This window comes from Lithobates pipiens, unplaced genomic scaffold (assembly GCF_037356315.1).
Source record: "Lithobates pipiens isolate NorthernLeopardFrog02 unplaced genomic scaffold, aLitPip1_a1.2 Scaffold_28, whole genome shotgun sequence".
Taxonomy (NCBI): domain Eukaryota; kingdom Metazoa; phylum Chordata; class Amphibia; order Anura; family Ranidae; genus Lithobates; species Lithobates pipiens.
In genome coordinates, this window is record NW_027507789.1 from 70,312,314 (window position 1) to 70,336,121 (window position 23,808).

The window sequence follows — 23,808 nt, forward strand, 5'->3', positions numbered from 1 at the left end:
TGAGTTCTCCCATGTCTACAACTTCCTAAATACGTTTAAACCAAATATTTTATTTGATAGATACTGAGGATATGATGTAGCATTGGAAATATAGACTGTGCTCCATTTACAACACTACTATATGGGGATAGTACAATACATATGCTTGTATTGACAGCTAGGCTTTGAGGTCCTCCTGTCTGGTAAGCCTTTCTGGACTGTTTCTTGGATAGTTTCTAATGTTCTGCAACTCTGTGAGAACGAAGATGCTGAGGTAAGCGTCAACATCATCCACCAGGGACAATTTCAATAAAGTGCTTTGCAAAAGCTGTTAAAGTATAGGCATTAGCCCCTGTCTCACCATCTGCCTCTCAGAAGGGGCCTATAGAGGCAGGTTCAGTTGTTCTCCCTTTAAGGAGGCTTAGTGTGTTTCAGTCAGCTGCTGCCACTGTCCAGTGGTTAGCAAACCGAAAAAGAAAATGTTATATAACAGTGCTAAAAATGTGAATATATTATTTGTTCAATAAACTGAAAAAATCAAGTAATTTAAGTGAAGTTAAAACAGCATTTCATGTGAATAGTGCAAATGGTATAATAAACAAAGGTCCTTGTGCATTCGTGGTATTACGTGCAGGAATTTCTGTTTTGCTACTGCATTCCAGGAGTTGCGTTAATAGTGCCAATTGCACTTAGTACATGGTTTATAAGGTTGAAAAAAGACACAGGTCCATCCAGTTCATCCTATGTATACCATAGCCCTTGTATATTCTTGTCCCTGAGGAAGACATCTAAAAATGTTTTGAAGTTTTTTTTGATACTTACCATGTATCCTCTTTTGGGACCATAGAATAAGCAGTTTGTTACAGTCACTGTAGTCACCTTTCATGAATTTATCTTGATTTAAGTGCCTCTTCTCCAGAGTGAATAACAGTAATCTGTGTAATCAATCCCCATAGCTGAGGTACTCCATTTCCCCTCTTAGTTTTGTTGCCCTTCGCTGAATACTTTCTAATTCAACAACATCTTTCCTGAGGATTGGTTACCAAAACTGAACAACATATTCAAGGCTTAACCAGAGTTTTGCAAAGGGGTAGAATTATTGATTTTGCTAATTAATGTATGTCCTGCTTAATGCATGACAGTGTTGTGCTAGCTATGTTGGCTGTGGTTTGGAAGTGCAACCTATTGCTAATGGCCGGTATACACGATTGGCAAATCGGACAACAGATTGTTTTTTTTTGCATGCTAGTCGCATATTGAAAATGAAAGATTTTACTACAGCTACAAATGTTCTCCTATGACAGGAAAAAAAATGGGAAGTGATGTATTTTCAAACCCAAATTGTATTGATTAACAGAAAATAGTACGATTTGGTATCGTATTAGAAACATTATATGGGATGAACTCTTGTGATCGGCTCTCGAAAGCTCTGTATTAACCATCAGATTATAGTATGATTGATTCAGAAGTGGTATTTTTTATCCGATTTTCAGACCTTGTATACGGGCCATTAGTCTGTGGTCTACAAACACCCTCAGTAGAGGTCGACCGATATATCGGCTGGCCGATATATCGGCTGATATTTGCCGTTTTTTAAATAATCGGCATCGGCCGATTTTGCTGATTAAAAGCCGATTTATAACTACAGCGGGACTTTGAAATGACTTCTGTATAGAAGACAGTGTGAGTCCTCATAGCAACACTTTCCTCCTCTCTGGGCAGACTGCCAAGAAAAGAACTAAATGATACAATGTTTACACTGAATGAATGAAGTCATCTCTGTGTGTAGAAGTTCCCAGTTTAACCATTTAAAGACTAAATCTTTTCTGACACTTGTTGCTTACAAGTAAAAATCCTGTATTTTCTGCCAGAAAATCACTTAGACCCCCCAAAAATTATATATATTTTTTTAGCAGAGATCCTAGGGAATAAAATAGCGGTTGTTGCAATATTTTATGTCACACAGCATTTGCACTGAGGTCTTTCAAATGCATTTTTTTGGGAAAAAAATACACTATTTAAAAATAAAATAAAAACAGTAGCCCATTTTTTTTTTTCGGCCAAAAGTTTTGACTACCTGTTTTTATTTAATACATAGTTTTTTTTTGTTTTGTTTTTTAATCTAAATCATACATACAAGTAAACTGATTGGAGGTTTGTTTTGTTTAATAAATGTTTAAATGTAAGAAATTTTCTGTATCACTTATGAAGGCTGCTTTCACACTGGAGCGTTGATGTTAAAACGCAAGTTTTAGCGGCTCTTTACCATCATTTTAGCGGTGCTATTTGGCTGCTAGTGGGGCACATATAACCCAGCTAGCGGCCAAGGAAGAGGTTAAATGCACCCATGAAGCACTGCTGCCAAATCGCATTGCATGATGCTTCGGCAGTGGTGCCCATTCATATCAATGGGCAGGAGTGGTGGAGGAGCGGTATACACCACTCCAAACGTGCTGCTTGCAGGGCTTTTTTTTAAGATCCTGCCAGCGCATCGCCTCAGTGTGAATGCACTCTTTCACACAGACTGCAGGGGAGCCATTTTGCAGGCACTTTACAGGCGCTATTTTTAGCCCAAAAGCGCCTGAAAAATGCCCCAATGGGAAAGGTGTGTTAGATCAAGGGGGATTAAAAAAATAATAATAATAAATAAAAAAGGAAAAAAATAAATAAAATAAAATAAAATCGGCCTAACATATCGGCCCAAAAAAATCGGCATCATATATCGGCTATCGGCCGCCATGATTTCTAAATATCGGCATCGGCATCGGCCAGAGAAAAACCCATATCGGTCGACCTCTAACCCTCAGGCCCTTTTTTATGACTGTTTCTCCCAAAATAGATAATCGACATCTCCTTCCACCATCCAATTTCTCACCTACTTTCTCATAGAAAGATAACAAGTTGGTCTGAAAAGAATGGTCTTTCATGAATCCATTTTGGTTTCACTTATGATACCTTTATTGCAAGCAAATTCTTGGATAGAGTCCCTGACTGTTCCCTCAAATACCTTGCATGCTATTGATCGGCTGACTTGTGTGCGAGTTTTCATGGTATACATCTTGATCAATTTTCTGTACTACAGCTGGTACCACATTTGCTCAGTGCCATTCAGTTTGTGCCATTCCAGTAAGTAAGGTGTCTTTAAAAATTATCAATGGTGGTTTTGACTATAACCAAGCCAAGTTCCCTAAGGACTTGCAGGTGTAAATCATCTGGACCTGGTGGCTTGTTGGCATTAAGTTTCTCTAGTCTCTATCGAACCTGGTTTTCTCTGAGTCACAGAGGTACCTTCAGTGAAACGTCATTAGTAATTCCATTATGGCTATCAAACCCACCTTTTTCATCCGAAGAGAAAAAAAATATTTAATACCTTTTCCCTGTCATATGTGCCCAACTTCCCCTTTTCATCAGCTATGGAGCCTATCAGTTCTTTTATACACTTTACCATTGAAATATTGGAACACCTTGCTTTTTTTTGTTGTATTCCTTGTAAATCTGGAATGTAGAGAGTGTCTCTTCTACTTTGTTCTTTTTAAAGCCCTGTTTTTCTCATTAGTACTTACAGTACTAAACAAATGACCAGAAGATGGCCAATAGTTATATTTTGACATTCCTCAGACTTCTACCCTAGAAGAACCACCAAGAAAGAAAGCCCGTTACAGTATCTGCCCTAACAGCAAAGACAGAAAAACTCGAACAGTGTGTTTTGTGTGCAAGTAAAAAAATAAATGCATGTCAAGAACATCTGAAAGTTATATGTTTGAACTGTGGACAGTGAAACTTTTTCATCATGTTAGCATAACTTTTCTAACTACCTGCCCTACACCTACATATCAAAATTTCATGTTTACCTCAATTGACAATTAATGATAAAAATGATGATCTGTGAATTTATGTGCAAAATAAATATAAATATAAATAAGATGAAATACTCTTTACAGATAGTTCTCAAAATATGGAGAATACACTATTATCACCAAATGAGTAAACATTGATTAGTATTGCATGGTTATTCAATATTTTACTAGCTAAAATTATTATCAAAATTCATAATTACACTATTTCACAATAAAAATAATTATTAAATTATTATTACTAAAACTTTTATTCATTATATGTACCAAAAAGTATTCATGTTATGTACCAAACTGTAGTACAGGGCTCATTGGACCCTGGCAGTGCAAGGTGGTACAAAAAACCAAACGGAAGACCAAGGGTTAAAACCCTCCCGCTGACCTTGTGTGCTCTTTGTTGCACATATTTGGTCCCATTGAGTGTCATGCAGTAAGGATCACCACTTATTGAAGATAGCTTGTTTTGAATTTACAGTTAGGCCTCATGCACACAGGGTTTTGCTTTGCATCTGTGAATGCCAGAATTCCTGGCAAGAGAAAACCTGCTTGAAAAAATGCCTAAAGCTATGTATTGCACATGCACGTCAATTTAATAATAAAAAGAAAAAACATGCCCAACCCCCCTCGAAGTAGTACAGTGTCACCTTAGTAACATTGTAAAGGAAAAAAAAATCTTAAAAATAAGAAAGAAAAATGTAAAGAAAATTCAAATAAAAATGCATTTTATTTTTTATTTTTTTCTGTACATACTGTCACCAGTCAGTATCCTTGATCACTGCCACACCAGTCAAATTATGATCCTTGTGTATGTTAAAAAAAACTCTGTTAAAAAACCTTACATTTTATTTAATTTCCTAATTTTCCAAACAAATTTTCCAAAAAAATACAACCTCAAAAAAATTTCCATGCCTCTTACTAAATAACTTGGAATGTCTATTTTACAAAAAGGGTAATTTTGGGGGGCATTTGTACTGTCCTGGCATTTTAGGGTCTGTCAGTACATCAAGATTGCTCAATGTTCCAATATATACAATATACTGTATACCAGAGATCTGCAATTAGCGGACCTCTAGCTGTTGCAAAACTACAAGTCCCATCATGTCTCTGCCTCTGGGTGTCATGCTTGTTGCTTTTAGAGTCACCCTCATGGGAGTTGTAGTTCTGCAACAGCTGGACGTCTAATTGCATATCCCTGCTTTATACCATAGATTGTAGACTCTATAATAGGCATCACTAAATGGCGGCCTGCAGTCCAGACTTGGATTCGGTGTCAGTCCTGTCTGGACCACCACACCCTCTCCATTTAGCTGCCTGTGTCCTTTCTTCCTCTCACCTCTGCTTCTGCCGCTGCTGACATCTTCACAGCAAGGCAGAGGGCGAGAGGTAAGATCAGTCTGAATGGAGGGTGGGAGCTGCCCTGCTTTCAACAAGTATCCGGTTGCTTGCTATAGCGTGGAGTCGTCCTAGGAACCAGTTGCCCGCTTGTGTTATTAGGAGAAGTTGGAAAGCTCCTGCCTTCCATCCAGTACCACCATGTAAAGGAGGGAAGTTGGACATAAAAGTGTGGGGGGGGGGGTTGTACTGTAAAGTGGGGGGGGACTTATGTAAAGATGGGGGACTTCAGTGTTCGTACAATGTAAAGCTGGAGGACTGTGATGTAAAGGGGGGCACTGTATTGTAAAGAGGGGCTGTGAGCTAAAGGGGGGAAACTGTGAAGTAAATATAGGGGACTATAATGTAAATAGGGTGGGACTGTGATGTAAAGATGGGGGACTGCAATGTACAATAAGGGGGGACTTTATTGTAAAGAGGGGCTGTGATGTAAAGGGAGGGGGGGGGGCAATGGGGAATGGGGGCTGTGATGCAAATGGGGATAATGTGGTGTAAAGAGGGGAATGTATTGTAAAGGGGGCTGTGATGTATAGGGGAGACTGTGATTAAAAAAAAGATTGTGCTGTTGTGGATATGGGGGGGGGGGGGGGGGGTGGCTGTAATATAAAGGGGGGGAGGGCTCTACTGGAACAAAATGTTACTTACTTGATCTTGTGAATTTTAATTCAATACCTCTGTGCTGTGCTATAACTTTCACACAGACTATATAATATACTGAGTTGGGTTATTTTACAAAAAAAAATGTAGCAGAATACATTTTAGCCTAAATTTCTGAAGAAAGATTTGTTTGCAATTTTTTTTTAACCAAAACATGCTTATTGCAATCATTATTTCAAAAAGTGTTGATTAAATACCATCTAAAGAAAGCTCTGTGTGTGCGCAAAAAAATTTATAAAAAATGTAATTTGCATAGTGTTAGTAAAAGAAAATGGCCACACACCACTCTCTGCAGATACTCGTGCTTTATTCCATAAAAACCAGGGACAACACAGATGACACCATTGACGCAAAAGCTGCATCGTTAATGCATTTGACACATTTCACATGCTTAATCATGATGAATGATTAAGACCCAGTGACAAATAGTACAAGATACAGGAATTAAAACCGTGACCAAATGACCTCTTTTACATAGGATACAAAAAACATCACCCCTTTTAGGTACTTTTTTTTTTTTCTATTATCTTTACCCCTATTTTTGGTGTTACTTCCATATGATTGGTAAAGTGTCTAAGTATCTTTTTATGGTGGATTTGACTTAATTGAATTCCATGCTGTAAGGTGTGGACAGGGTTAACCCAATTCTGCTTTTATTTATTAGTTTTTTCCTTTGTAAAAGGCTATCTCTGTTTTTACATTGAGCAAAGACGAGGAATTGTTTGTACAGTTTTAAAGCCTCCTGTTCTAATTGATGATCACTGCTACAAATGCATCTGATCCCCAATAACTGCCCCACTGGCATTCCTTTTAATTGTATGCTTTGGGGGTCTGGATTGTGCTTGAAGCAAAGTATTACCTGACAAGGATTTTCTAAATAAGGTGGTATCAACTTTGCAGTTCATGCTTGTCAGGCGCACATCTAAAAAAGCAAGGGTCACTAATACTGGCATTGCCAGTGAACTGGAGGTTTCTGTTATTTTCCTTTAGATACAGAAGGAAGGAGTTCAGTTGTCCCACACTGCCCTGCATAACCAACATCAGGTCATAAATAAATCTAAGATAGATTTTAATATGTGGATGGGAGAAATTCTCTGCACCATAGATGCGGGACCGCTCGCACCAACCCATATACAGTTTGGCGAGTGAGGGCAAAGATGTTGCCCCCATCACGGCCCCGCGCCCCTGGAGATAGAACTGCCCATCAAAGATAAAGAAATTCCAAAATGTACATGCAATGTTCTATAATAAGGTCTGTCAGTCTCCAAATAAAAAGATACTGCCTCAACCCCTAGGTGATGTGGGATGGCGAATGCAGGCTGGTGACATCACATGTAAACCATGATAACCCATTCTCTCAGGTAAGGTCCTTTAAATTCCCCCGGGAGACGGGTAACAAGAAATTGGAACTGTTTGTCCAGCCATTGTCTCAAACATTCATTTAAGGATCCAATGCCTGATATAATAGGCTTGCCCAACAAAGGACTGAGTCCCTTATGCGTCTTGGGAAAATGATAAAACGTGGGCACAATGGGACAATTGGGTATCGGAGCCTCAGCCTCCTTAGAATTAGAGGCTGAGCCTGACACCCCTATGGAACAAAATGGTCACGATCATACCTTTTTGGTAGGGTTGCTTTTTAGTTGAATATACACTATACTGTCAGAAGTATTGGTACGCCTGCCTTTACACGCACATGAACTTTAATGGCATCCCAGTCTTATTCCATAGGGTTAAATATTGAGTTGATAGAATAGAATGTTTCACATAGAAATCAGTTGCCCACACAGAGACTTCCACCATCAACATGAACTGAAGCTGCTCTGCTTAACCAGTCCCTCTGGCTGTATTGCCCAGCTGAGCTATGCCCAAACCTTCATTATAAGGGCTGTGTAATCCTGGGCACACATCCTACTGGTCTTTGCCAAAACCTAGACACTGGGTTGGCTTCCTACCCAAGGCAATTCGAAATCTCCAGGCTCCAGACCCTGATCTGAGATTTAAAAAAAATGGAGAAAGATGGAAAACCACCTTTCTCTGCTCAGAACTGACATTCTGGGATTTTGCTGTCTGCATATGTGTGAACCCTGGTTCACATTCTCATAGATTTCAACAGTGACAGGGTCTTACACTGTCACAGTACATATACATTCATACATAGCTACAAACCTACTGTACACATGCATAAAAAAGTCAAATTAAAAATGATCAAATGGTAACTGATAGTGTGTGATTCAATTTTGGAATATTATCATGAAATGGCATCTGATAATAATTCCAAAAAGAACCACACACTATCTCTTGCATTTGATCATTCTTTTTTTTTTTTTTATGCATGTGCATATTTTATGCATGTATTTGTATGTTTGTATGCATATATATGTACTGTGGCAGGGCAAAACCCTGTCGCTGTGGAAATTAAGGGTTCGCACATATGCAGAGTGTGAAACTCCAGAATTTTTATGTATGTGTATATGTTTGTAGTTATGTATGCATGTATATGTACACAATTATATATGGGTGTTATCTATAATTTTCTATGATTGTTAGACTTGGACTCTTTTATACTTTGCCTGATGCTCCTTTTGGTGCATGTTTTTTTTTTCTGGTAACCTGCTGGGGTACTAGATGATAGCCTTGTCTGTTGTGAGCTGCCTAACCTGAGCCAGTAACATAGTAGGCAAGGTTGAAAAAAGACCATCTTGTCCAACCTATGTGTGTGATTTTATTCCAGTATTACATTGTAAGTCCCTGTATGTTGTGGTCGTTCAGGTGCTTATCTAATACTTTTTTGAAATTAACGATGCTCACCGATGAAATCACTGCCTGTGACTTAACGCAGTTTAGGGTTAAACCGCTTCACTTCTAATTTTAGTAAATGGCCACGTGTCTTATTCAATTCCCTTACCTGGAAAAGTTTTATCCCTATTGTGGGGTCACCAGTATGGTATTTGTACATTGAAATTATATCCTCGTAACCTTTCCTCATAACCAATGTCCTCCAGTCCCTTTATTAGTTTTGCTGCCCTTCTCTGGACTCTCTCCAGTTCTAGCACATCCTTCCTGAGGACTGGTGCCCAGAACTGGACAGCATAATCCAGGTGTGGCCTGACCAGAGTCTTGTAGAGTGGGAGAATTGTCATTTTAACTCTAGAGTTAATCCCTTTTTAATGTATGCCAATATTATGTTTGCTTTGCTTTCAGCAGCTTGGCATTGCATGCCATTGCTGAACCTGTCATGTACTAGGACCCCCAGGTCCTTTTCCATCCTAGATTGCTCCAGAGATTCTCCCCCAAGTGAGTAGATTGCATTCATATTTTTGCCACCCAAATGCATTATTTTACATTTTTCATTAAACCTCATCTGCCATGTACAGTGCCTTGCCTCACAACCTGGAATTAACGTGGATTCTTTGAGAATTTGCATCATTTAATTTACAGAACATGCCCACAACTTTGAAGATTTTTTTTTTTTGTTAAGCAAACAACAAATAGGACAAAATAACAGAAAAAAGTCAATGTGCATAACTATTCACCCCCCTAAAGTCAATACTTTATAGAGCCACATTTTGCGGCTCTCACAGCTCCAAGTCGCTTTGGATAAGTCTCTATGAGCTTGCCACATCTTACCACTGGGATTTTTGCCCATTCCTCCTTGTAAAACTGCTCTAGCTCCTTCAAGTTGGATGGTTTGCGCTTGTGAACAGCAATCTTTAAGTCTGACCACAGATTTTCTATTGGATTGAGGTCTGGGCTTTGACTAGGCCATTCCAACATATTTACATGTTTCCCCTTAAACCACTCAAGTGTTGTTTTAGCAGTGTGTTTGGGGTCATTGTCCTGCTGGAATGTGAACCCCAGTCCTAGCCTCAAATCACACACACAGTGGTACAGGTTTTTGCTCAAGAATATACCTGTATTTAGCACCATCCAACTTTCCCTCAACTCAGGCCAGTTTCCTAGTCCCGACTGCTGAAAAACATCCCCACAGCATGATGCTGCCACCACCATGTTTCACTGTGGGGATGGTGTTCTTTGGGTGATGTGATGTGTTGGGTTTGCGCCAGACATAGCATTTTCTTTGAGACCAGAGCACCTTCCTACATACAATTTGGGAGTCTCCCACATGCCTTTTCACAAACTCAAAATGTGCCATTTTGTTTTTTGCTGAAAATAATGGCTTTCTTCTGGCCACTCTGCCATAAAGTCCAACTCTATACTCCAGTCTCTGCTGCGGAACTCTGCAGCTCCTCCAGGGTTATCTTGGGTCTCTGTGCTGCCTCTCTGATTAATGCCCTCCTTGCCCAGTCCGTGGGTTTTGGTGTGCGCTGTCTCTTGGAGAGTTTGCTGTTGTGCCATGTTCTTTCCATTTGGTTATGATAGATTTGATGGTGCTCCTAGGGATTATCAAAGATTTGGATTTTTTTTTATAACCTAACCCTGACTTGTACTTCTCATTAACATTGTCCCTTGTTTAGAGAGTTCCTTGGTCTTCATGGCAGGGTTTGGTTAGTAGTGCCTCTTGCTTAGGTGTTGCAGCCTCTAGGGCCTTTCAAAAAGGTGTGTATATGTAATGACAGTTCATGTGACACTTATGCTAAGTACACACAAGCGTTTTTTCGCTGGAATAAACTCTGACGGAATCCTGCTCAAGCTGGCTTGCATACACACGGTCACACCAAAGTCCAACCGTCAAGAACGTGGTGACATACAACACGTACGACGGTACTTGAAAAAGGAAGTTCATTACCCAGTAGCCAATAGCTTCCGTCTCGTGCTTGCTTTAGAGCATGCATCATTTTTGGTACGTCGGAACACCCTACAGACTAGCAGTTTTCCGGATAGGAATTATTTCATTTGGAAAAATTTAGAACATGTTCTCTTTCTAAGTCTGTCCGAATTTTTGACGTAAAAAGTCAGATGGGGCATACACGTGATCGTAATATACAATGAAAAGCTCCCGTCTGACTTTTTCTGTCGGAAATTCCGCTCATGTGTACACAGCATGAGATTGCACACAGGTGGACATCATTTCACTAATTTATGTGACTTCTGAAGGTAATTGTTTGCACCAGAACTTTTTATGGGCTTCATAACAAAGGGGGTGAATACATACGCACATGCCAATGATCATTTTTTTATTTCTGAAAAATAGTTTTATGTATCTATTTCTCCAACTTAGATTATTGTGTTCTGATCCATCACATATAATTCAGAGTAAAAAAAATGTCATGTAACAAAATAGGTAAAAAGCTAAGGGGGGTGATTACTTTTGCAAGGCACTGTAGTTGCCCACCCCATTAGCACTTAATGAGCTTAAAGGGAGCACTTCGAATGTTTTTGTCCTGTCACTTTGTATGAACTCATATCAATGTTAGGAGTATGTAACACCTTTTGGATGCTTTTTTTCTTCATTGACATCAAAGAGATAGGACAGGGTTGTAATATTTATTTCACACACTGGATACCATAGTTCCCCTTATGATGCTATATACTCTTGTTTAGCTTTGGAGTAGCCGGAGTCTGCTCACCCCTAAGGGGTGCAGTATGGGATCCCTTAAATTACCCAAACCAGCTAAGACTTTAAAGATGGTTACACACTATACAATTTTCTGTAGATTTTTTTCCTTTAGATTTATCAAAACCATATAATATGAGGTCAAACCTTAAGAGTTTCAATTTGTATGCAATCAGACAGGCCCTTGCTCTACATGGTTTTGGTAAATCTAAAGGAAATCGGACAATAAAAGTTGTATAGTGTGTATGGGGTCTTACTCCTTTCTGCTTCATGCTGTCAAGCTTGCCTCCTTGTCTGTCAATGCAGGCAGATCTGCTTGCTGTTCTCCAACAACTCCTGTCTAAAGACAAGAGTTTTTCCCTGTACCAGAAGAAGAATGCTTTCAAAGTTTCTGTTCAAACCTTTTTATGGTTTCCAAGATAAACAGGAGTCCAATCCATTCTGGATCAGAAGACTCCACAGGTTTTATAGTTATGCATGGAAAGAGCCAGGTTAGTCATAGCATCCCTATTTATGAGGGATTTTCTGGCCTCCATAGAAATCTGGGATGCTTACTTGCACATTCCCATACTTCTGTCTCATCAATGCTTTGTTATAGGTGATCAGCTTTAGGCCCCTTTCACACATGCGGACATTATGTCCGTATTTCATCCATCTGTTTGCGGATGAAATACGGACATACATGCATCCCTATGGGATAGCGGATCGTCCGCCTCCGCTATTGTCCTATTCTGCAGACGGAGGAAAACCCTATTTTTCTATCCGTCTGCAGAGCGGATCGGATGAACACGGACAGACGGTCCGTGTTCGTCCGATCTCCCATAGAGGAGAGCGGAGAGCTGACAGGGCGGTCCCTGCACAGTGTGCCGGGACCGCCCTATTATCCGCCGATCCCCGCTGAGCAAGCGGATCATCACGGGGCGGATCATTACTGAGGGGCCTTACTAATTTGTCACTCTTCCTTTTGGTATGTCTACAGCCCTCTTGGTTCACCCCAAGGTGCTTGCTCCAGTTTTGACATAGCTCAGGGGGATTCATGTTGGAGGTTACCTAGACAGTCTCCTAGTAAAGGACCAGCCCTCCCTATCCCTGTAGCCAACATAGTTAGGTTGAAAAAAGACAAGTCCATCTAGTTTAATCAGTTTAATCAATTGGGGAAAAAAAACATAACTAGAATGAATGAAAATAAAATGGATAGAAAACCTCCATATACAGAATACATTTAGGAATGCATCCAGCCCTTTTTTAAACAAATCTACTAAGCTTTCCACAACAAGCTCTTGAGGGAGTCTACGCCACATTTTCACAGCTTTTAATGTGAAGAATCATTTCCATAAATAAAGGTTAATTGTCCACCGGATGTAAAGTGTGTCCCCCTTGTCCTTTTGTAATGACCTTAGTTACATAGTTAATCTGATTGAAAAAAAGACAAAGATCCACCCAGTTCAACCAACAGAGAGAGAAAAAGAGAACCAACAAACTCAAATAGAAAACTTCAATATATACTATCCAATACCCACAGCTGATCAAGAGGAAGGCAATAGCACCAAAAATGCATGATCCAGTTTGCTGCAGCAGAGGAAATTAATTCCTTCATGATTCCCCAAGAAGCAATCGGTTATTCCCTGGATCAACTTTACCTATAATTATTAAAATATTAGTATTCAGTTCTATTATGTGCATTTAGGAAAGAATCCAGGCCTTTCTTAACCACTTACGCCCCGGATCATTTGGCTGGCCAAAGACCAGAGAGCACTTTTTGCGATTTGGCACTGCGTCACTTTAACTGACAACTGCGCGGTCGTACCACGTGGCTCCCAAACAAAATCGGCATCCTTTTTCCCCCACAAATAGAGCTTTCTTTTGCGGTTTTTATTTTTTGCGCTATAAACAAAAAAGAGCGACCATTTTGAAAAAAAAATTTTTTACATTTTGCTATAATAAACATCCCCAAAAAACATATAAAAAAAATGTTTTCCTCAGTTTAGGCTGATACGTATTTTACATATTTTTGGTAAAAAAAAAATCTCAATAAGCGTATATATTTTGTTTTTTACTAGTAATGGTGGCGATCATTTTTATTGGGACTGCGACATTATGGCGGTCACGGACAATTTTGACACATTTTTGTTACCATTAACATTAATACAGCAATCAGTGTGATTAAAAATGCACTGATTACTGTAAAAATTTCACTGGCAGTGAAGGGGTTAACACTAGGGAGCAGTGAAGGGGTTAATGTGGGGACTGCAGGGAAGATAACAGATCCTCTGTTCATACTCTGTATGAACAGACAATCTGTCAGTTCTCCCCTCAGAGAATGGTAAACTGTGTGTTTACACACACAGTTCCGGGTTCTCCATGTGCCCCAAGCGATTGTGGGAGGCTGGCAGTGATCGAGACCGACAGGCACTCTCAGGGGCCACAGGGTGAAGCGGCCAAACCGTTGTTTTGCCCAGCTGAGCCATTCTGTCGCAGTAAAACTGTGGCGGCTGGTCGGCATGTGGTTAAAATAATTTACTGAGCTGGCTAGAACTAGCTCTTGAGGGAGTTTATTCCACATTTTCACAGGTCTTACTGTGAAGAAGCTTTTTCGTATTTGGATGTTAAATCTCTTTTCCTCCAGATGTAAAGTGTTCCCCATTGTGCTCTGTGATGACCTTAAAGTGAATAACTCTACACTAAGTTCACTATATGGACCTCTTATGTATTTATAAATGTGATCATATCCTCCTTAATCTCCTCTTCTGAAGAGAGAATAAACACAGTTCAGCTAATATTTCCTAATAGCTGAGCTCCTCCATGCCTCTTTTTGATTGTTCTTCTCTGCACTTTCTCCAGCTCCCTAATATGCTTTTTGTTAAATGGTGCCCAAAACGGAATTGCATATTCCAGATACAGTCTTACCAATGCTTTGTACAGACAGTGAACACTGCAGATCTTTGGATCCTAAATCTGAGGACATCATTGCTGAACCTAAGGTTTGGAGTACCTGGGCCTGACGCTAGACATGACACTGTACAGGAACTTCCTGCCTCGGGACAAACTTCTGTCCCTTCACTGTCAATCCTGGAATCCTCTATTGTGAGGACACCTGACAAAAATTCTTTCAGACACTGCCATGGCTGTGGCCTATACCAATCATCAAGGAGATACCAGACGTTGCACTGTTAAAGAAAGCAGACTTGATTAACTTTCTCAACCTGTCTGCTGTCAACATCCCAGGAGTAGAATAGAAAATTATCAGGTGGACTTTAAGTATCCTGGGGGGAGTGGGCTGTCCATCCGAATGTGTTTCAAGCATTTTGCCACAGGTTGGGGACATTGGATGTGGACCTTCTGGTGTCCAACAACAAACAAGACAAGTTTGTCTCCGTGTTCAGTGATCCTCCAGCAATCACAGTGGATGCTGTGGTGATGCTGCATGATCACCTCAGCCTCTCCTTACCTACTTTGCAGAATCAGGCTAGAGGGCATTACAATGATTCATATACCATCAAATTGGCACAGGAGGATGTGGCATTCAGACATACTCTTGGCAGATGTTTTGTGGACTCTTTTGGATTGCCGGGACCTTCTGTCCTACGGCCAGTGTTTCAGCATGCTTATTAGTTGGTGGCTCTAACATCATGGCTGTTGAAGCCACCATCCTGAGGAACAGGGGCCTTTCGGATTCAGTATCCCTGCCCTCCTAATCGCACCTGGAATCCCTATTTTTCGTGATGCAAGTCAAAGAACTTTAATCCTAGAAGAAACTCAGTGGGTCATATTGATCAAAGGACAAATCTAGGCCTTGGCCACTCAGTTCCAGAGGCCTTCAGCCCCTCTCTACCTAGTCAGGGTCTTTGTTTAGGGCATGGCTGACTTATCTTCCCCTGTGCTCTTGGTCTGGTTCACTTAGCTCTGGTAAAGCTACCCTTTGAACCTATTAGGGATATTTCCTTGTCTTTTATTCATAGTGTGGCATTTCTTGCTGCTATCACCTGTGCGCAGAGCATGAGTTAGTGGCCTTATCCTGTAATGTAGGCCATCATAATATTGAACATGGTCTCTGCTTTTCACCTTACCAGCTACAGTATGTAATTATTGGAAATTGGTAGTGACTTAAATGCACACATATAGTACAGGTTGACCTGGATAGACGGATGTCTTTATTTAACCTTACCTACTATGTAACCTTAACCAGGACATTGTCCTTCTCTTTGTGTCCTGATCTGAAACATCCTAAAAAAAATGACAAGTTTGGATGTGGTATACAGTGTTAGAGTTTACCGCTCAGCTTCTGCATCCTTTACACATTTGGATTCCCTCTTTGCTCTCTTATGGTTCCACTCTACTAATAATAAGGCCTTTAGTCTGAAGAATAGGGTTTACCCCTTCTTTGTTAAGGAACACTGTCCCAGATCTGTTAGTGCTGCATGTGCTTTTGAGCATCTAAATTTCTCAGATTTCCAAGGCTTGTGTTCACGTGTTTCTACCAGGTGGATGTCCAGGATTCTTCTGGTGCCAGTTTCAGGTGTAAGGTGCTGCAAACTGCTGAGTCTGCCTAGCCTTCTGGACCTGTTTATTTTTGTGTCGCCCCTGTTTGCTCTGTTGTACATAACATCTGTTATGTATATCATCACAGCTACTTTGTGCATCCAGGTGCAATATATCTTCTTTTTTTTTCAGGACAAATTGGGCTTTCATTTGGTGGTAAATGGTAATGGATATCCCCTGCTTTTTTTTTATTATTATTATCCAAGGAAAACTGGGCCAAAATAATAAAACATAAAAAAAAAAAAATTAACTGTATATTGCTTGCTACAACAATAACTTACTACCAAAGATCAACCCAAAAGTAATTCTCCTGCTCCTGATTATCGCATCAATACCTCATATGTGTACGTTAGTTGTTGTTTGTACCTGTAGTACAGCCCAGAAACAATAGTGCGCATTTTGCTTCTTTTTTTTTTTTCCCTACCTAACACACACTTGTACTAATTTAAGAAAAATTCCTGTCCAAAAAATACTGACCTTGATCCAAACATTAACCCGGGGACTGACCTAGATTAAACCTTGATCTAGGTTTTTTTTTTTTCTATTTTTTATTATTATTATTATTATTTTATTTCTGCAAGGACAGGGAAAGCTACAATGTTCACTGATCACTGTTATAGTGGCCATCACAGCGATCATGTTACCTGGAATCTGATGTTCCAGGTCCCGATTGTTAGAACGGGGCCCGGGGCTCTCGGTGAGACCCCAGTCTCTGTGCTGGGAGTGCGCAGATATGCAAACATGCTGCCCCACGGAAAAAAGCCAAGTCCAGTGGGCGGCATTGTAAATGATTAAAGAGCCTGTGTCCTATATTGTACTTGTACTGTTCTGTATTTCCAGTCAGGAAATAGATTTTACTGGTAAGTAAAAAAATTCTATTTTAAGTAGATGCAAAACAAAATGTCATCAGTCAATAGAAGCCATGTATTCCTTAACAGACAAAAATTTTACTTTTTTGATCTAAAAATTACTGAATAAAAAAAACGGGAAGCATGGTTTGCTTCTAGAATTGTCCCTAAAGTGACATCCAAATCCTGACTTGTTTACTTTAGATGTGTGAGTGGTAATGTGGGAGAAGCAAACTATGATATTGTCACATTTTTTTATATTCTGCTATACACTCTTATATTATGTTATCTTTTGTAGTGAGAAAACAGAGTCGGCCAGTGGGGACAAAACAAGTAGGTACACTTGTGACTGTTTTGTTATATATTGTCTCATTATTTGTCCTGTAAATGGTTACATGGTACTAAAAGTGTATGTTACTTTTAAGTTTATTGCAGCATGTACAGTATGTGCTTAGGCTAAGTTCACCTTTTTTTTCTTTTTTTTTCTAAAATCCTGCTCCCCTATGTACCAATATCCAGTATTATGTACTTCAGTTAAAGGAAACAAACATGTTCAAAGTGTATATTCTGCACTATTGATGTTATTGAGTTGAAAACAAACCTGTGAAAAGGAGAAAAGCAGCGACATAAACATGCAATACAATCATGTACAAGACTTAATAAATGGAAAGCGTCACGCTAATAAAAAAGTGCACAAAATATTTAAATCAAAAAGCAAACAACATAAAATACATTGAAGTATATATATAAGATGTAAATCCTATATAGCAAGGGTAATGCAATAATGACATACAATAAAGTCTCTGTGAAGTGAAAACGTGAATAAAGGAAATTTTATAGGATATAGTCTCTCTAAAGATGGTGTATCAGGTTTTGCGGTGATACAAATCTGAAGAGAGGGGAAGAGTTCTCAGAGTTTTCAACCTCCACCAAGAGAAAGTGATGAATCCCTCCGTGGTACAAGGGTCAGAAGAAATAAACACTCTTACCAGAAGATGTGGACCTCCTATTGTAGCAAGGTCATATACACCAGAAGATATAGCCCTCTGCAGGGTCTAAGATGAATCCTGGACCAAGGTGTGTAAATGAGCCACGGACGTTCCCCTCAATCACTGGCCACCATCCGCCCACTGTAGAGATCTGACATTTGATGCCGGCTGTTTAGACATTTTAAAAACTGAGCTCTCCTTCATTTACATGTTCACGAAAGTAGAAATTCATCACACTTATTCTTCCAGTATTTGGAGCCTTTACTATTAAAGGGCTCCGAATACTGCTTTTGTGAACATGTAAATGAAGGCTTATTTACACACTTGGTCCAGGATCCATCTAAGGCGCTGCAGAGGGCTATATCTGCTGGTGTATATGACCCCGCTACAATAGGAGGTCCACATCTTCTGGTAAGAGTGTTTATTTCTTCTGACCCTCGTACCACGGAGGGATTCATCACTTTATCTTGGTGATGGTTGAAAATTTAGACAACTATTGCCTTCTTCAGATTTATTTCACTGCAAAACCTGATATACCTACCATCTATAGGGAGACTATATCCTATAAAATGACCTTTATTCACTTTTTCACTTCACAGAGACTTTGTTGTATGTGTTACTATTGCATTAGCCTTACTTTATAGGATTTGCATCTTAAATATAATGGAATGTATTTTATTTTGTTTGTTTTTTTATTTAAATATGTTGTGCACTTTTTTTATTAGCTTTTACTCTTTCCATTTATTAAGAGCAAAAACAATCCAAGCTTTCTTTCATTTTGAAAATAAGACCTTACCTTCTCCATTGCTATATTTCTCAGAACACTTAGCCATAGGCAGATAAATCAGTAAGACACAGGGAGAAGTTTACCAGCTGACCTTTTAGCACACACCCTTCTCCCATTAACTAAGTTTTCACAACATCCCCGGCATTACTGCACTTTTGCATTTGCCTGGCTTCCCCAGTGTTCCTTCAGACGGGCTCAGGCTGCATGCTGAACTCCCTGGGGCCACATGCAGCCCACGGGTCACCCCTAATATAGTGCAAAGGCCTGCCTGATTGGATACAGAGTGATTGGGGTGTGGATGGTGTGTGCTCCTATTATATAGATTGTACAATCAGAATGTATAGTGTATGGTCACATTTATGCACCTAAAATTACCTAGTTGCGCTTTTTGTGTCATTAATTTATTAACGACACACCAAACACAAAAGTAAACACACATTTTGCCACATGAAAAAAAAAACAGGTAACAAATGCAGTAAAAAACTAAATGGTCTAAAATGTCCCATGAGCTACTTTGCCATGTGTAGGGCAGCCCATTGAAGTCAATGAGCTGCCCTATGTGTGTCACTGGAAAAACAAGCCAAAAAACATGTACTCTCATTACTCTAGATGAGAATGGGGCCTGAAAGTGAAATTGGTGTGTTTACATTAGAACAACGAGGCTCCATTCACAACTATGTGATTCCAAAGCCATGGCAAACCACACAAAAAATATGCACTTTGCCATGTGTTTCAGAAATGCTGCAAGTGTGCATTGTGCTTGTGTTGCCATTGCATGTTAAGGGCTGCCCAAATGCAGCAAACACACCAAAAACTGGGGTAACATAGCATACTCCACACAAAAAAAAGTTCTGGAGCTTCTCTGGGTCGATTGTTGTGTGTAGGGCAGCCCATTTAAGTGAATCAACTGCCCTATGTGTGACAAGTGAAAATGCTCAAAAACAAACACATGCTGGAATGTGAGTTTTCACTACGTGGAGATGTGAGCGAGGCCTGACAACTGAGTGTCTCCTTCCACTCCCTCCTATGTACTTGTATAAAGATGGCGATACACTTTGCAATCTGTACAATTTCTGTACAATTTTCTTTAGATTTACCAGAACTATGGAATAGGATGACACACCTGAACAATCCATTCAATTTGTATCAAATCAGACAGGCCCTTGTACTACATAGCCGATGGGAGATCCAAAGGAGGTTGCAAAGTAAGATTGTATAGAATGTGGGTGGAAGGTGGTATTGTAATGAAGGGAGGTGTGGTCCAGAGTGGTAATCATACCCTCTTCTGTGATGCAACAAGGAAGTGAAGGCTTCTGGGAGATGACCTAACAGGAAGTGAAAGCTGGGAGACATACTACAGGAGTTGATGGAATCTGAAAATCTTTTCAAAAATACAAATATAATACAAATACTGACAAGATTCTAAACATCCTGTGGGTAAGGCAAGTGAGAGAAAAGCATGTTGGGCTGGCTGGGCCAGAAATGTTATTGGAAAACTGAAATTCTGCCAAAAAAGATGAATTTATCCTTTAAAGGTACATTTCTCTCACAAATAGCAGCCTCGTGTTTTAGTTTGTTCCTTTTGGATACAACTACCTGGTGATCCATGTCTTGCATTTACTTTTACAAACTGACCACGGCAAGCACGGAAGCAATCCTGGACACATGCACAGGAGTTGTCACCCTACCAGGCCAATCAATATAGGCAGTGATCCTGAACCCTAAAGACGCCAGCAAGATCTTAGCACTGGCAAGGGAGCTTGTGTATATTAGATTTCTGGAGAGGTGAGTATAGTTCTGCTTTAAGTATAAAGGAATCGTATGCCTTTTATTGGAAAAATATTGACTGGTTAAAAATAAGTGGCAGGCTCTGGCTACAACTTGTGTTTTTGTTTTCTGGCTCTTGTTTGTTTAGCCCTTGATGGACCATCCAATTTAGGCCCCTTTCACACCAGCAGACCAATCAGGTCCGCCTGTCAGTGTTTCAGGCGGACCTGATTGGGCCAACCATTGCCCCCTATGGGACGGCGGATGTCAGCAGACATGTGTTCGCTGACACACACTAGGCATCCAATCCGACAAAATCCGCTAAAAACAGACGTATGTCGATATGTTTGCCATCCATCCAGCGGATTGGCTGACAATCGAATGGAAAGGGACGTGCAATCCATTTCCATCTGACCGCCCCATACAGGAGAGCGGGCTGTGTCCATGTACACACTCCATAGCGAAGCGGACATGGACCTGTCATCTGTCTGCTCAGTGGGGATCAGTGAAGAGATCCCCCACTGAAAAGGCAAATTCTGTTTGGACGGATCTGCAAGATGTGAAAGGGGCCTTAGGTTTAAGATCTACAGTTTTTTTTCCCTTGGTTCCTTTTCTCCTTATCTATTCAACATAAAAGGTAGTGGTGCCCACCACCTGACACCCAGACTCCCAAAAGTGAAAACGACGTTTAAAACATCATTGATCATTGTTACACTAAAACAGCAAAATCTATTTTTTTTTTTTTAAAGTAATGAGTTGGATGGTTTTTCGTTTATCATGCTTGTTCTTTTAGGTGTAAAACTGGAAAGTATTGTGCCATACTTAATTTGCCTGATTATCCAGTAAATATTATAAAACTATTTTGATACTGGATGCAGTCAATGGAAGAACGAAAAATGTTATAATAATAATTGTCAATGTAAGCATTTGGAAAAATGAATATACAGTATATTCTGCAATATCAAGATGTTTTCCTTTATTGTATAATAGTGATCTATTGTTGCTTTATTATTATTATTATTTTTATTGTTCTGTGATGATGCACTTTTAACACATCTGTTTTGTTACTTCAAGCCTCTGGATATCAAAATGCTGGTACCCCTCTGTCCACTTCAGGATCTTCTTCAACCCCAGCAGACCAGAGTAAAGCAATCACTCGCCTTCACATGCAGCTTCATCTCCATGACCTTCAGCACAATGCCAGTGAGCTGAGAAACCAACTGCAGCAGCTAAAGAAATTGCAGGTACATAATAACCAGAGCTCAGCAACGCAAGACTTTGGCTTGGATAAAGGAAATATATTGTTTTTTTAATGTTTTTTTTTTAATTGTTTTGTTTGACATAAACAGTGTTCATTTTGTTAACTAAATGAACACTATTTTAGTTGACTAAAATAAGACTAAAACTAAAAGGGCATTTTAATCAAAGGACTATGACTAAAACGAAATCAATATTTCATGTTAAATATTTAATGTTAACACTGGTTATATAGTAAAACGGCTGAATCTGTGTCTATAGTGCATGTCCAAACCCTAATACCATAAATAATAAATAACGTTATTCGATTTTTACTCCAAGCGTATATATAATGAGTTTGGAAATTTAAGAGAAAATAATGCTTTGCAATTTAACTAAACCCATTCGATTTTAAAATGTATTTTAGTCATCTGAATCATTTTAGTCAACTAAAATACAACTAAACAATTCAGATGACTGAAATACAACTAAAACTAAAATGGCATTTTAGTCAAAAAACTATAACTAAAACTGAATTAAAATTTGATGTCAAAAGTAACACTGGACCTAAAGCAATATTCAGCTTATACTGTATATATGTAGTTTCTAACTTGCATATTCATTGAATTATAATTAAGGTAAAATATACTAATCTAGAGTTATATAGTACTCTCTTTTAATAGCTATAACCTGGGGGCAAAGTTAAAAAAATGGCTTACCTAAAATTCTTACCTATTATCACTACATACATAGTTTTTTATTTTTTATATTTGTTTAATAAGTCACTGCTTGACCTTTCCCTTTCCCCAGGAACTGGGACTAAGTGCCAACTTCATAGCTGAAATCAGGGCAGCCATCAGAAATTTTTGGGCTCCTTACACATCTTTAGGCCCCCCCCCCCCCCCTCCCCCGAACCTGATCACCAACATTCCCCAGGGTTTGTCCATGGGCCATCCTACCGAATCCCCACACCGACCACCTCACCTGTACACACTTGGCCCCCCCTCAATCCTGTATGTTTCAACCCCCCCTTCACACCTGTATATATGTCAGACCCTCAGCCCCCCCTCACACCTGTATATATGTCAGCGCCCCACACACACCTGTATATATGGCAGCCCCCCCACATGCACCTGTATATATGGCAGCCCCCCCACATGCACCTGTATATATGGCAGCCCCCCCACATGCACCTGTATATATGGCAGCCCCCCCACATGCACCTGTATATATGGCAGCCCCCCCCACATGCACCTGTATATATGGCAGCCCCCCACACGCACCTGTATATATGGCAGCCCCCCCCCACACACCTGTATATATGGCAGCTCCCCCCACACGCACCTGTATATATGTCAGCCCCCCCCCCCACGCACCTGTATATATGTCAGCCCTTCCACACACACCTGTATATATGTCAGCCCCCCCACACACACACCTGTATATATGTCAGCCCCCCCCACACACACCTGTATATATGCCATCCCCCCACACACCTGTATATATGTCAGCTCCCCCCACCTAACCACCTGTATATATGTCAGCCCCCCCCACACACCTGTATATATGTCAGCCCCCCCACACACCTGTATATATGTCAGCCCCCCCCACACACCTGTATATATGTCAGCCCCCCCACACCTGTATATATGTCAGCCCCCCCACACACCTGTATATATGTTAGCCCCCCCACACCTGTATATATGTTAGCCCCCCCCCACACCTGTATATATGTCAGGCCCCCCCCACACACCTGTATATATGTTCCCCCCCCCCCCACACACACACCTGCATATATGTCAACCCCCCACACACCTGAATATATGTCAGCGCCCCCCCCCCCCCACACACACACACACCCACACCTGAATATATGTCAGCGCCCCCCCCCCCCACACACACATGCACACACACACGCCTGTATATATATATCAGCACTCCCCCTACACACCTGTGTGTGTGTGTGTGTGTGTGTATATATATATATATATATATATATATATGTATCAGCACCCCCCACAGACCTGTATATATGTCGGCCCCCCACACACACACACCTGTATATATATGGCAGCCCCCCCCCCCCCCCCCCACACACACACACACACACACCTGTATATATGCCACCCCCCACCTAACCACCTGTATATATGTCAGCCCCCCCACACACCTGTATATATGTCAGCCCCCCCACACACCTGTATATATGTCTGCTTCCCCCCCCCACACACCTGTATATATG

General features: G+C 40.3%; 1 protein-coding gene across 11 annotated transcripts in view; it reads left to right on the forward strand.

Annotated features, from left to right (window-relative positions):
- SRCIN1 (SRC kinase signaling inhibitor 1) overlaps window positions 1-23,808 on the forward strand; it is a 942,827-nt gene that overhangs the window by 778,895 nt on the left and 140,124 nt on the right. For all 11 annotated transcript variants that reach the window (XM_077459382.1, XM_077459389.1, XM_077459385.1 and 8 more), the window contains 2 exons: window positions 17,086-17,120; window positions 21,405-21,574. In XM_077459382.1, the coding sequence (XP_077315508.1) occupies window positions 17,086-17,120; window positions 21,405-21,574 (205 nt within the window). The remainder of the gene's footprint in view (window positions 1-17,085; window positions 17,121-21,404; window positions 21,575-23,808) is intronic.